Here is a 15164-nt window from a genome sequence, read left to right on the forward strand (position 1 = left end):
AAATTTTGGGTTAGTATTTGTTTTGAAACTCTCTTCCAGTGACATTTCTCAGTGCACACGGCTGCCTAACCCAACCTGCAAAATTCCTTGGCTGAACAAAGAAATCAGAAAGTTACCCACACAGACAATCCAATACTTGCGGTCTGTCTTTCCAGGAAAAGGCTGAGCAACAGAAATGTTTCCAAGGAGCATTTCAAGATATCATGTAGTAAGTAGTATTTTGCCCAGACGTAACTCTCTCCATGAATCTAATTCAGTAGGGAAGCAGAGGGACAACATCCAATCCACTAAAGCACAGCTCACCACAGACACTGCAGTTAACAAGTCACACCTGACAAAACACTGTTCTAAATCATTAAAATACTTGCATTCCCTAAAACACCTCAGCTGTCCCTCTTAAACATTACCTTTTCATGAATTTCTTGTGTAGACTGAGCATCACAAAATGCCACTGTGGCTACATCCTTCAGAATAGGCATTTCTACTGTACAGTCCCTGCCATCCAGCAACGCTACCAAAGGGCGCGGGTGCATGGGCCCGTTCATGATCGGAGGTCGAATGCCTGCAGAGAAACAGAGAAATCTTGTTATTCAGGCCATGCAAATGGCATTAAAAATAGGTTAGAGCTAGTCTGGTTTATTCTGACGGCAGAAAAAGATTTCAAGGACTGAAGCTAATAAAACAGGAACAAGTTTACACTCAGCTGTCAACCAAGCACAGAAGACCTTAAGAAGAAATTCCATGGGGTTTCTGAAGGCTGAACTTTGAAAGATGGATAAAATCATGGAGGGAATAGTATACTTGTTTTTTAAAGATAGATTTCACTGTACTAGTAAGTGTCTGTGCAACCTTGTTCAACCTTTAGGTTTTGACTGGATTCCACACCTTTGTGAGCTCTAGAAAGAGTAAGAAATATCTTGCCCAGGCTTGCAAGAAGAGTGGAGCTTATGCAATATAATAAGCAACTCAGTGAGGATTTGAGTATTCAATTTACATATATAATGATGATTTTGCTGAGACTAAAATTTAACTTTAAAAAGCCTACCACAGCAAAATTTTCCATTTACTGAGGATCCAGTGTCCAATTTTACAGGCAAACTGCTGATCTATGTAGGTCTGCTTAGACTTAAAAAGTTTTACCAAACAGTTCTATATAGCTTAGTCAAACACGTCATACTTAATCCACCACTGAAAATTCTTACAAAACAGGAAAAAAAAGTCCCTCCCTAAATCAATGTCACACTCTGAACACTGTGGAGTGATTCATGTCAAGTATCTGGGAAAAGGAAAATCGGTTCAAACTGAAGACTTAATTTACATCCTCCTTATAGAGTCTGGAAATGAAAAATAATCCATAAGATATTTAGAGGGCATCTCTTTAACAATACAGATGCTATAAATACACAGAAGTACTCAAGGGAATAATATTAAACCATTGCATTTACAAAAAGCAGTTAAGTATGGGTGGGAAAAAAGACTTCCTGAAGAGATAATGAAAAACAAAACGAAGAATAAAGTACATTTTTCCCTCTTTTAAAATAAGAAGTTTTAAGCACTGCAAAGTGAATCAGGCTAGATATTTCCTGTACACAAATTTCAACAGATATTTTTGTTGCAGTGTCCATTTTAAAACACTGCTTATTTTCTTGTTAATCCAAGTTGGTCCAACAGCAATGCAAATGACTAAGGTGCCCCAGTTAACTTCTACAAGCAATCCCTGCATTTTAAGTCCCAGCCTGTGTCAGAAAGCAAGTCCTGAAAGACTGGTATCTGCATTTCAAGTGGATGGAAAATCAGTAGAATCCCAGCTGTATAAGGTATCTGGTGAAGAAAACCAGCTGCTGGGAAGAGAGATTTTCACAAGTCAACAAAAAGAGGATATGACTTCCCCCTGGGACCAGCCTAGAAGTCTGAGACAGCTCCAGGGACTGCTGCCCTCACAGTCCCTCTCAGGGGCCTGGCCTGAACCCAACAATTCCACGTCCACTCCCAACCAACTCAGGACAGCCCAGCACCACTACAATCTGGCATTTCAATTCTTTACCTATTCAAACTGTTTTTATACCTGAAGACATGAGAAAAACATTTGGTTCTTTTCTGTTCTACTGCCAGCACCTCCCCACACCTGATGATACCATGGACTGACTGACTCTGCAGCACTCTCACCATTTTTCAGATGGGGAAAAACACCCATCAGCCAAGTTTGTCATGGAAATCACACTGTTGCAAAAACACCCACTCCTAACCTGTACTATGATAGACAAGCTTAGAAATGCTTCTGGTACACGTTATTTCAGTAATATTCAGCCACCAAAACTAAATGGAAGACATTAATATGTGATTTTTTAAAACTGTGCAGCTTGATAACTTATTACTGATACTTGTTTGAACGAAAAATGGCCACATAACCCTCATAAAGACATTTTTAGTAAATAAACTACATACCAGTACTGTGGTACAGGACACAAACACTAGAATATATAACATAAAAATACTTAAGTTATTAGTGGAACAATTCTATCATTTGATGGGGATTTAATTATAAAACTCCACATTAAATTTACTTAAAAACATCCTAGGATAAAGCATGTTATAGACGGCTCACACTTTTTAAAAACAGTATATATAACAGCATTAATAAAATGCAATTATATCTAGAAACAAATGCAAAAATGACATTGCAAGACCTCTTCATTTTGCTTAGAGTGACTGTGCTCACTCAACAACTGAAATGTCATGGTCTCGTCAGTACAGCAAAGCCAGAACTTCAATAACAAGTCTGAATGCTAGCTAAAATAAAATTTAAAAAACAAAGAACCTGGATACTAAATTTGTTGCAGATTAATTAGGAAAAATATGATTCCCTCAGAGCTACAACTAAAGCACCTCTGTCAGAGCAAATAGTCCAAACTGAAAAAAGTAGATGAGATTAAAAACTCTCACTTCAAAGAAACACTTTTCTGACTAGAGCTAGCTCAAAAAATCGTGAAATGTTACAGCACTAAACAGAGCCCTTTTAGATAATGATTTCTCTAAAACACATAAAGGTGTGGTCTGGTTTTCCCCTCACACCAGTATATCTAAGATTTCAACCAAGTTACTTGCGCAACATTGATGCTAAGGGGAATGCCAGGGCAAGCCCCAAAGCACAGGAACAGAATCAAAAAAACCCCAGAAGGAGAAACCCTCTCTGAGAGATTTTAAGGCTTTGCTAAGAATCCTCAGAACTCAAATACATCCAGTGACCTTGACCACAAAAACCCTACAAACCTTTGCTTGCTAAAATCCTTTCTGAACTTCAGCACAGACTTCCTGTTGCAGAATCTTTCTGCCTAAATCTCCTGCCCCTGAATGGCAGGCAGTAATTCCCATTGCAGTTAACTTACAGGAACTTCATCCCAGTGGCACTCCCTATTTAAAGTTCCCATTTGGGAAGACATGGCTTCATTATGAATCAGAACCTTTGGAACAAAAAGCTTCCTCTTCCAGCGTTTAGATACATTCTGCCTGGTTTTTATCTGGGAATGTCACACTGCACTGTGCCCTTGGCTTTGCAGGGGACCCTCAGAGAGGCAGCAGAAAGCAATGTGGATTTAAGAGCAGTGTTTTCCATGCCTGCATTTACTGTGAATAATGCAACTCTGTGCCAGAGAGAAGTAACCGCAAAGTGGTCAAAAGTGACATTCAACACAACAAATGTGAAACTGATTTAAAAAATAATTTCACTTAGCTGGTTTATTTAAAAGTATTATGGTATAGCACTTCACATTACACAGATAAAAATTATACCATCCACCCCCACATCCTGTAACCTTTGTTATGGGAAAACAATCTTAGTTTATCCTAACTCAAGACTTTCAGGAACCCCTACCAACCTGACATTTCTTAATCTGAGCTTGATTTCCAGGATCATGAATTCGATTTCTCAATGCTTTACAATCTTCAGTATTCTGAGGCAAAATAGCAGCCTGTCATTCCATCCTCATTTCCATGTCTTTAATTTTTCTTGCAGCCTCCTGTAATCTTGAACCAAAGCTTTTATACTTCTTATCCACTGCAACCTCTGTAGCCTGGATGGTGTTCAAATTTTTACTAAAAATTAAACACAAACAATACATTAAAACAACGTTAAGGGTCTGACTCGTGCTCACAGAAGGCAGGAAACTCAAAATTAAAGCTTCTCACTGCATCTGTACCCTTCCCCCTATGGCTGCTGGCTTTCCACAACACCTGCTGTGCTGCCACTGGCCATTAACATTCCAGGCAAACCAGTGGAGTGTTAAGACACACAGTGCACCTTGCTCAGGACAGCAGGTGTATTGCAAATACACCTACCTGCAATGGTGGGCACCACTCACATGGCCAAGGCTGTGCCTGGGTGAGCAGGGATCCAGGGATAGTGCATGATCTCCAAAATCCCCCTGCTGGAGGGCCAAGCACTCCAGTGGGTACCAGAGATGGAGTGAGAAGCCTTAACTCTGAACTTGATGGTTTTGCTGGGTGTAAGTCAGCCCCTTAAGGTTATCTAAATGTATTAAAGAAAAAACCTAACACTTTCCTAACAGCTCTAATCCAGCTGTTAGTCTGGGGTTTCTGCCCTGCCCCATCTGGTGGGGAAGCTCTTATCCCAGTAACAGCTACTGTGCCAGTGGCTGCTGGGTTTTTTCTAAATTAATACCAGGTATAAGGTGCAGAGACAGAGCAGCTGTCCTCAGGCAGCAGCTATTCACCATGTGGCTCACAGCACAGTGCCTTTGCACAGCTGCAGTCTGGAAAAAACCTATCAAAACCTTATTCTAGTCCAGCTCTTATGGAAATAAACTTGGGAATTGAAAAACCAGTTTTCAGCTGCAGAACCTGAGAGAAGGCCAGCCTTGTGCACAACTGACTGTGGGTCACAGAAACAAGGGGATTAATGAGCTCACCATGCAGCTTTGCAACCAAAACAGGAGTGGAAGGGCTGTGAATTATTTTACCTCTACACCTTTGAGAGCATGGGACTTAAAGGTGATCAGACCAACCTGAGCACAAGATGTATTTTTCTAAAGTGGGAAGAAGTTACCTAAGCAGGGTAGTGTTCCCTTCTCTCCCAAATCCAAGCTGCATCTCCTGCTCCTCAAGCAAAGGGGCATTGTTTGTGCTACCCTCCAAGGGGGAAGAAGCCAATGCCACTGGCATACTCAGGACTGCAGGGTAAGAAAGCTCTCCCTGACATAATCCAGGCTGTTAAAATGTGTTTCATTTTTCACAGAAACAACTTTTTATGGTACAAACTGACAGTAATTGAAGCAATCACTTTGCCCAAATACCAGAGATCTCAAAGTCAGCTGCCACGGTTTACTGACATCAGAAAACGTACTACAGTGCAAAGCTATCAAGATTAATAACAACGTAATTTTCACATTTTTCTACTGCTGATTAACTTAACATCATTAGGCTGAAGAGTGTCTCACATAAGGCACACGTTAAAATAAAGGACACTGTCAGATTTGTAGGCCCAAAACTTGACCTACCTTTAATTTCTTTAAATCTGTTTGCAAAGTCCATGTAATTCTTTAAATGTGTTTTTCTTTTTTCAAAAGAAATGCTTCAATTCTTTTTTCTGAAAAATACATCAATGCCAAAAAGCACAACACTTATCAATAACCCTATAATCACAAACAGGAACATGAAATGGAGGAGAGCAGCCTGGCAAGAGAGTTTTCCTGTCACTGGGGATTCTTACAAGTGTAAAGATTAAATAAGGAAGAAAAATCCCTTGACAATATCCTTTTCAAAGAATTTGTGGTAAAAAACTTCCTTTATACATTGTAAAACATCAAAGTGATTTACCTTTTTAACAAAATGCAAACTACTGAAAAATCTCATCAATATTTACAAAAACAAGACCTGAAAATGACAGGTTGGACATTCAACTAATTTATAGTCTTGCACATGTATAATGAGACTAACCCCCTTTGGCATTTACCTTTATTTTATATTCTTACCTAGGTGTAAATTCAGTGAGAGCTGTCACTTATTTGCCATAAACCCTCACAAAAATTTGCATTATTTTCAAAAAATAAATGCTAATATTAATTCAAGGAAAGAATGAATTGTCAAAACAAAAAATATCCTCCTCATAACATGAACACAGAAGCTGTTATGAATTACATTTGGCAATATGCACTATTAAAATTCCTAGAAACCCCATACTTAAAAAACATATTTTAAGGTTTTTGACCTATCATGCATTTTTACATCTTGGACTGTTTTGGCAGGCTCATTGTTTTGTGCACCAGGAACTCAAGTTCAAGATATTGAGATTCAAGGTATAGCAAAACTCTAAGAGCAGTCAATTAGAAATTTAAAATACAGGTACAAGGATCAGAGAAAAGGATGCAAGAAAAGAAAAGAACATTTATCATCCTTCAGTATTGTGGTATTCAGCATATTTAGATGCTGAATATGCAACACAAAAATTTCATGATTCCACCAGAATCTGAGCCAACTCTTTTTGCTGCTGCCTTCAAGATGAGCAGGATGCAATTTCCTATGATTTGGGATGCAGGATTGGAGGGACGCACAGGGGAGAATACTTTAAAATAAGGAACACCAACGAGGGACAAAAAAGTGACAGCCATCCTCAGAAGACAGAATTATGCAGCAGATTAAATTTCATTTCCTTCTTTTCTCATCTCATTTAATGGTTCTAAGTATATTTCTTAAGATTTTAGGAACCTGCTGCAAGGCTTATTAAAATTTAGAGGAACAATCCCAAACTGATTTTGAAAGTAACAAGATGGACTTCACAGTACACATGCAAAAGCAAACTGAGCAGAAGCTGCACTTAAAGCTTGTGTGCAGCCCCTGGGGAAATCCCCAGGGCTCAGAGGTTAGTGCTGAGCACACTGGGACTTTACTGGAAGCATACAGTGGATGAATACTGCTGCTATCTATGCTTTTTATTTACCTGAACTCAGTAAGAACAAGTCATCTTCCTTCTTTTCTTTTTAATTTGCAGGAGACCAAGAAAAATACAAGTGGTTTCCTGTGCTGTGTTGACCCACTGATGTGCAGAGCAGTCACACCCAGCTGTATCCTCCTGTTAACTGTGAAGGTTGAAATGCACCCAGAGCTCTGCAGGACACTCCCAGCTCCCTCCCTGACACTGCATGTACGCCCAACACCACCACTGTGTAATTACACCCTGATCCACAGCCCTCCATGAGTGCAAGATTTCTGCACATTTCACTTCATTATTTCACTGCCTGTGAGAAATGAGCCTGGGCACCCAAGCAATCACTCCAGCACACAACACAACAGCCTCAGCACAAAGTATTCAAGACAACTCTCTTGCTTTATTTTCCATTTTGGTACAATCAAAACAAAATAAGCCAATGACCTCTGTTTAGAAAATTCCAAATTCCCCTGATGCTACTAGAACCTGAGTCATGATTCCTCATTACTGTACCATCCTCACACAGCAAGTAAACTTGCCATTCTCAGGATATTATTCTGACAATCATGAGGACATGGGGTTTAGCTGTGTTTTTTAATAGTGACCCCTAACCAGTGTTTTTTTTTTTTTTAATCTAGTAATTTTGCTCTTATTTGTCTAATATCTGTCAGTGTGCACACAAAATCCTAAGTGCCTGTCAAGGTACAAAAACACAAACATCCCACAAAGCACATCTTGAAAGTCTTTGATCAGAAATAATGTTCCGTTAAGGAGAAACAAAATAATCTGGCAACATTTTATATTACATATGTACTTCAAACATCAGTGTGAAGACTGGAAGTATTTCACATCTGTCAAAAAATTACTCAAATTACATATTTGGAGTATGCTGTAAAGATATGCCTAATCTTAACTAATACTTTTCAAAATAAGACTGAAAACAGTATGAATCACACCTATTTAATGTAAAATAAACAAGCAATAACAGCACTATGCACTATGGTAAAATGTTTTAATTTTCCACCATCATTTAAAAAGCAAAACAAATGACAATATTCAGTAACAACTATATCAAGTACCAAACACAGAAAGTCTAAGTATCTGCAATAAAACACATATAAAAAGCAGTGTTGCAGCAGTGCTGTTTTCAAGTAACAGATACATGAAAGCAAACTCCAGAGAAAGGCAAAACATTATAAAGGACTGAGCTCTCCTTGGATGTGCAACATCTCAGTGCCTGTGCACAGTGAGTATTGATCGGTTTCAAATATTTTTAGCTTTATTAAGTAATAAGTGAAAGAAGGGGAGGATAAACAAATTGGCAACAGCGCAGCTGGGCTAGTTTAGTTCCTTCACATCAATCTCAGCTTCTGAGAAATTCTGGCTAAGGCTGCCAGCTTCTGTTAGTTATTCCACAGGTTTTACAGTGACAGTGGAATGCCCCTGTCCACACACACTGTGGCAAAAGCCACAAAAAACTGCTTGGTCACTTACAGGAATCACTGCAGTGAACTTGGGGATGGGACCTGCAAATTAAGACCCAACGAACTTGAGAATTGTAACTCTCAGCAGCCACATCTGCCCACAACTATGGACATCAATCTCCCAGTTACTGATGGGGCAGCTTCTCCAAAATACAGAGCTGAAGGCATGAACCAAGCCTGCATTACAGACATTCCCACAATGCACCATATGCTGGGTATATATCAGAATATACCTCCACTTTCCCCTTCCCCCAGGACAGCGACCATGGAGCTGGTTGATTATGGCATCAGGAGGTTAACCCACCCTAACAAGCTTCCAAACCCCGGTTTAAAATACAACTGAGCTTATATTTCAGACCATAAATTTTATTGGTGGGTGGGTGTAACTTTAAAAAAAAAAAAAAGGCAGAAAATTCCTGCTGGCAGAAACTGGAAAAACAATCTGTTTCAACAATTGCACTAGGAGCAGAATGATTAACTCCCTGAGCCATTCCAGTAACAATACAGATCATGCCAAGACTTACTAAAACACTTTCCACAGAAGAAGTGGTACTGGAGATCTTTAGAGCAATCCTAAGGATAAATAACACCAGACTAGACCAGGTTGGCAAAGGAGGGTTGTGCTGCACATGAAGTGCATCAGTGGCCCTTATCCTCACTCCTTTACCCATGTACTCAGTAGAAAGCATGCAACCACTGCCTTTCCATTTTAAATCAAGTTATCAGAACTAGCATCTTGGCTGTAGTTTTGATTAAAGTTCAGCAGCCACACAGTGTTAATTTAAAATGTAATTCCCTCAAGGAATGAGTCTTGATGTGCCCATGACATATGCATTTAAACTATGAAGGAAAAAATGAAGAGAACGAATTTTTTTTCCTCTCACCCAATAATGTTACTCTTACAGCAAGCTATTTTATTCCAGCAGGTTTGAGTTTTTGTTTGTTTTGCTTTACACCACTGCCTGAGCTGGAAATATTCTTTGAGAGAAAACACCACTTTTTAGCTTTGTCATTACAACTGCTTTCAGAGTATTAATTTCACATTATGATTTAAAGACACTGCCAAGAATTTATTACAACATAAAATTTCTGAATGTTGCCTGTATTAATGGCTATGCTCTCTGTGCTCTTCTCATATTTTAGATGCTGTACAGGAGTCTGAGAAAGAAACCAAATAATACAAGTGGAGCCAACATCAAAGGCTTCCTTCATTCTGATCCCAAACACCAAAAGCAATTTCTCCAACAGTACACCTGTACTTTGCCCCAAGAACGTTAAACTATTACCTGAGACACTCCTTATTTTCCTTATCAAAAAGTCTGAAGATAAGCAAGTGTGGGGCCTGGGATAACCAAATTATTTCTACAAGGTTTACTTCTTTCTTAAGGTCAGGAGAACACACTCAGATGACACTAAAAATAACAGTATGGAAATGTTTTACATATTGAACACTGGCCAAGTTCTTTGTAACTCCCTAACTTTTTTTTTTTATTTTGGGAAAGCATCAAATGTGATACATTATCCTCTCAGCTGAACATCATGATGCTGTGTGTCAGCAATCTTTACAGTGAAACAACAACAACAAACAACAACAAAATACTGTGACTTGTTTAGGGATGGGGAGAAGGGAGGAAAGCTGGAAACTTTAGGGCAGACAGTTAAAAACTTTAAAAAAACAAATATACAAATATACAGTCGAGACTGCTAAGGTGAGCATATTTAAAACAGGACAATTCAACACAGTAGTAAGGAATCTGGTAAATAGGGATAATAAAATCCCTCAAGTTACACCTCATTATGTTCTTCTGAAAACCAAAGCAACTCTGACAAACACTGAACCTTTGCAAAGGGCTCCTTAAAGCTTTTTTCTCTCTCCCTTTCTGGTTCCTCCCACAGCCCCTGACCTCTGCTGTTCTCTGTCAATTAAGAAAATAGCTGATGATGATTACAAACTGGAGAACAGTGTAATAGTAAAACTGAGAAAATTTGGAGTATAGTGAAATCAAAATCCTGCACCTCCCATCCAGGGTCCTCTGCAGCTTAAATAATCAAACTTAAATAAATAGCTTTTTCTGAAAAGATACTCATTTTGAAGGTAAGCAAACAGGATGTATAAAAAATGACAAGCTCACTGAGAACCAGCCAGTAACAACAGTCCAAGTGCCAAATAAAAGAGGCAGTTTAAGGCAAAAGCCGGGTTTATGTTATCATGTTACATTTAATCATAATATAACCAAAGCACATGATGTAAGAGAGCTGTTCTACCGAGCTGTTCTTTAAGTAGAAATTTGAGTTTCAATTACAAAGGCTCTGGTCTCAACATCACAGTTAAAGCTGCACAGAAAAACAGTTCAAATTGGGAGTTATTTCCATGACTTGATGAGAGAAGCAAAATATTTCTTCCCACACATACCACATACTAAAGGGGTTTAGGGAAGGTTTTTGAACATTTAAAGATCTTACTGATGGTGAAAAGTCAGAAGTGTTTAAAATGACCTATATTTGCATCTTTTTACTAGGCTTTATAGTTTCTTTTAGTCTCTGCAGTTTGACCATTTTCAACTTGAAAAGAGTCCGTTCACATGCACTAAAATGCTTTGCAGATAATTATAAATTTTTCAGGGCACAAATCATGTTCTGTCTCTGTAAATTGCATAAAACATTTATCAGTGCTAAAAAACATCAGTAACAGGGGAAGGATTATAAAAGGAATTATTGAATCCATTATTAAGAGTTAGAGAATCTTAAGGCAAAAGGGTACTCATCACTCTCGACATGGATTTCTTGCCACGTTCTCTCTCTGACTCTGTATTTTTGGTCTGATTGAGCGCTTGTATTTTGGAAAATGCATTCACTATTACATTTCTCTGTAAATACAATTAACATGACAGTTCATAGTTTTATTCTAGCCTGCGTGGTTTAGCATAAAAACAAACTTGCTCCAGCTCGTGGGGCCGCCAATGTGCAGGCAGAGACATTTACAAAATCTGCCCACGGCACATCTGTGCGTCACACAAATGTCATCTCCTCCTCTCCCAGTTGACAGCCTCAGACTTCTGCAGTGACACACTTCGTGAAAAACAGACAATTATAAAAAATGGACCTCTTCTGAAACAAAATATAGACTGACAACAGTTGGAGAAGCAATTAAATTGGTCTGGCTTCCGTTCGATCGGATGTAGAAAAAAAATCCCAAAATAAGAAAGCTTACTCTGATTTCTCTACGTTTTTGAAACCAGAAACAGGAGGGATGGCAGTAGCAGGATAAACAGCAGCATGCTGAAAAGGCAGCAGGAACACTATTTTTGCAAGCCAACAGGAAACACATTACTTTGAATTTTATCAAAGATAATGATCACTGAGTTCACGCAAAGTAAACTTGAAACTCATTTGGTTGCTCAGAAAGTGGACAAGGCATAGGGAAAGATGCTGGAAAACGAGTTTAACTGCTTCCTACTGACTGTGATTTCTGAAAAATTGGGACAAAATGACAGCTGAGAGCTTACTCAGTGCAGTACAACAGCTATCAGATAACTCCCAGAAACCAAGAAACCATTATGACTGTTTTCCAGAACATCACAGAAGATTATGAAGCTTGAATCCTTGAACTTGGGATTGAGGCAGAGTGACAGGTGTTCATAACACATTATTTCCCCTATTTTCTGGATATAAAGGAAACCAAATTCATGCAGGTATATCACTGCAAGAGTAAAAAAACAGCAGTTATTACTTCTGCGCCCTAACTTTGGTTACAGCCATGCTCCTTTCGCTTAGCAGGTATTTTGACAGCACAACAATTATTTCAGAAGAAACTGTAGCTTTTAAAACATTTTCATCGATCTTTTAATTCATTCTGTTCATCTGGGTTGGGACTGTCAACCCAGTTACAAAAAGAAGATGAAAAACAAGTGCTGAGAATAAAAAATGAAATCTGAAAAATAACTCTTTGTGATGAAAATTGTACATCCATGAGTAGCCCAGATGAGAGCCATTTATTTCATCTGCACTACAAACCAGATTAAAATAAGGTACATTCAACCAGTAACTAAACAGGTGCTGGCCAATGAAGTTAATGCTTTAAGAAGAAACTCCACCTGTGCTCTTTTTTTTTTGAATAATGAATAAGCCTGACTTCATTATGAAGTCTATACCATGACAATACATTGTGAAATGTGACCCTCAGGCTGAAATAAAATTCTCAAAATTCTCAATTTAATCAGAGCTATACATCCTTTAAAGCTTATGTTAAATGGTTCACATAAAGATAATTAAACTTTTAAGTCAAAAATATTTAAAGGACAACATAACTAGTAGCTTAATTCTCTGGGAGGTCTGACAAGGACCCACAGCAGAATATGGGAGAGCTTTCCAGCATATGGGAAGCCAGTGAGTAGTCTATCCACCTCTGGATAAATGAATTCTGTGAAATTCTGTGATTCTGTGAATTTGAGAAGGGACACCAGCCGCACTCAACATCTGGTTAAAGAATGAAAAATATGTAAGAAGAGGCTGTGCTGGTTACTGAAAGTTTAGTTCCAGAAAGAATATGAAAGAAGAGTTCAATCTTCACCAGAAACATTACAATTCAGTATAGGGATTAAGTGAATTAATAGTGGGAGTTTTATCCTCAGTGTGATTCTCTGCAGCCCTTCCTGGGCCAAGAGTGCCATCAGGCATTGCAAGGAGGGATGGGGAGGGAAAAATCAGTTTAGTACATCCTGTCACCAGTTACTCTACAGTACACCAAGACTGCTGTGGGACCCATTTTCTCTTTCAACAGATGTGTTGAGAGAATGAGGGTGGGGGCTTGAAGGGAGGAAGGAATGGTTTTACTCTGTATGATGAGACACTGTCACACAGGAAGCACCAAGGCCCAGTGTGAAACTTCTTTTCACAGCTGCATTATGATTAGTGAAAAATCTGGTCTGTAAACTGCAGTAAAAAGCCCTCATCTGCTGTACCCAAGTCTCTCAACCTCCAAGAAAACCACTGGCAAGTAACTACAAGAACAGTTTTGGTAGAAGAGTTTGGCATGAAGCTAAATCTTTCTTTTCCACCAAAGTTATGCAAAGAAAATATGAAATGCAAAAATATGGGGATTGCACCTACAGGGATTGGTTTTCTTTGTTTTACAGTTATATTTTTTTAACTGTCCAGAGGGAATGAACAATATGGTTGCTGAGTAATGCCATGACACTTGTAACATAGGACAAGTGGCATGAACAAAGTATTTCTAACCTGCAGGTGTGCAGTGCTTTCACTGAAATTTGTTAAATGCTGCACAGACTTTTGGCTTTGAAATGGAAGAGTGTGTATTTTAACTCAGAGAATAAAGAAAAAGCAGTTTAGCACTACACCCAAACAGGCCAGATGAACTGATTGTTTATTAAACGTGTAAAATGGAGTTATGAGCAGCACCAATTGAATTTATTTGTTTTGCACACTCCCTAATAAATGGTTAGCGAAACAAAGTGTCTGAAGCCTGGAACAGGATGGAGAAGAATGAGCCAAAGTACATGAATTCAAATCTTATTTTTATTCTGCATATCCAATCTGTACAAAGCTTTTCACACAAAGGTCTGGAGCTGTTAGGAATGAGATTAAATCTCATCCTAAAGAACTTGAAAGCAACTACACTGGAAACAAAAATTCTGCAACTGCTTGTAGCAGATCTTAAATTAGATAGTTACCAATAGTTAAAACAGTATTTATGCAGATAGAGCTCCAAATCTCTATAAATAATAGCCTAACTACTCTCTGTGAAGATGTGTGACAGACCTGTTTTTTCTCCAAGCAGCAGTTACTGCAGGACACCATCACAGCACCATGAATACTGCTCCATTAACTATAAAAGAAGCCCAGAATGTGACTTTTGCCAGTATCGAGGTATTTCAGGAACTTCAAACTCCACTAACTAAAAATCACAAAACATTAATGAAATTATTCCCTTACTTTTGTCAGTACTGATCAAAGCAAACTGATTAACTTTTTTCCTAGTGAAATGCAGTGAACTCTTAAACAGGACACTCTGCCAATAATAATAAAAAAATAAAGAGCAATGTCAATAAATACATTAATGAAATGAAAATTAGGTGGTGTCATTTTGTCTTATTAAGTGTTGGGTACTTTCTGAGCTTAAACTAAATTTTGGTGGTAGTCTTTGTTTCACTGATTCTGCCAATTCTTATGTATAAAAAAACCTTATATGAAGTACTGTCTTTCTAATACAGTGCACATGATGCAGTTTGTTTTTTTCTTCCTTTAACAGTACATTTTTCCCTGTAAGACAGAAGGCGAGATAATTTTTATTGCATTGGAAAGCATGCACGTATTAATGGTGGGGAATGATGAGGAACATAAATAGTTTCCATTTTCACATTCAAAAACAAGTACCTGCAAATTAATGCTAAAAGCAGCTGGTCTATAAAGGAGCCCTGTTTCCATGCCAACTGATAACAGAAAGACATATAATTCAACAAAAAAAATGAATAACCTACTAAACAAGAAAATAAAGAGCAAGTAGAAGGGCTGGAAATCAAGATTCTGACCATACCTAACTATTTTACAAGAACAGCAAAGAACACAACAATTAAATTGCAATTTAAGATATGAATGGTGTGCAGCTAATGGCACTTCATCATTACAATACTTCTAAAAGCTGTCAGTCTCCAGCGAAGAAAAACAGGATCCAGAACACTTCTATTAAGAAGGAGGGAACATTTGTACAATTCTTATGGAGG

The 15164-nt window shown here is 38.3% G+C and overlaps 1 protein-coding gene across 7 annotated transcripts in view; it reads right to left on the reverse strand.

Moving 5' to 3' along the window:
* Positions 1-15164, reverse strand: part of CTBP1 (C-terminal binding protein 1) — a 235946-nt gene that overhangs the window by 36875 nt on the left and 183907 nt on the right. For 4 of the 7 annotated variants that reach the window (XM_030947038.1, XM_030947037.1, XM_030947040.1 and 1 more), the window contains one exon: positions 408-562. In XM_030947038.1, the coding sequence (XP_030802898.1) occupies positions 408-562 (155 nt within the window). Of the gene's footprint in view, positions 1-407; positions 563-3875; positions 4093-5513; positions 5603-15164 lie in introns of those variants that run through there. The other 3 variants (XM_030947043.1, XM_030947042.1, XM_030947041.1) reach the window with 3 other exon arrangements.

Source organism: Camarhynchus parvulus, chromosome 4 (genome assembly GCF_901933205.1).
Source record: "Camarhynchus parvulus chromosome 4, STF_HiC, whole genome shotgun sequence".
Taxonomy (NCBI): domain Eukaryota; kingdom Metazoa; phylum Chordata; class Aves; order Passeriformes; family Thraupidae; genus Camarhynchus; species Camarhynchus parvulus.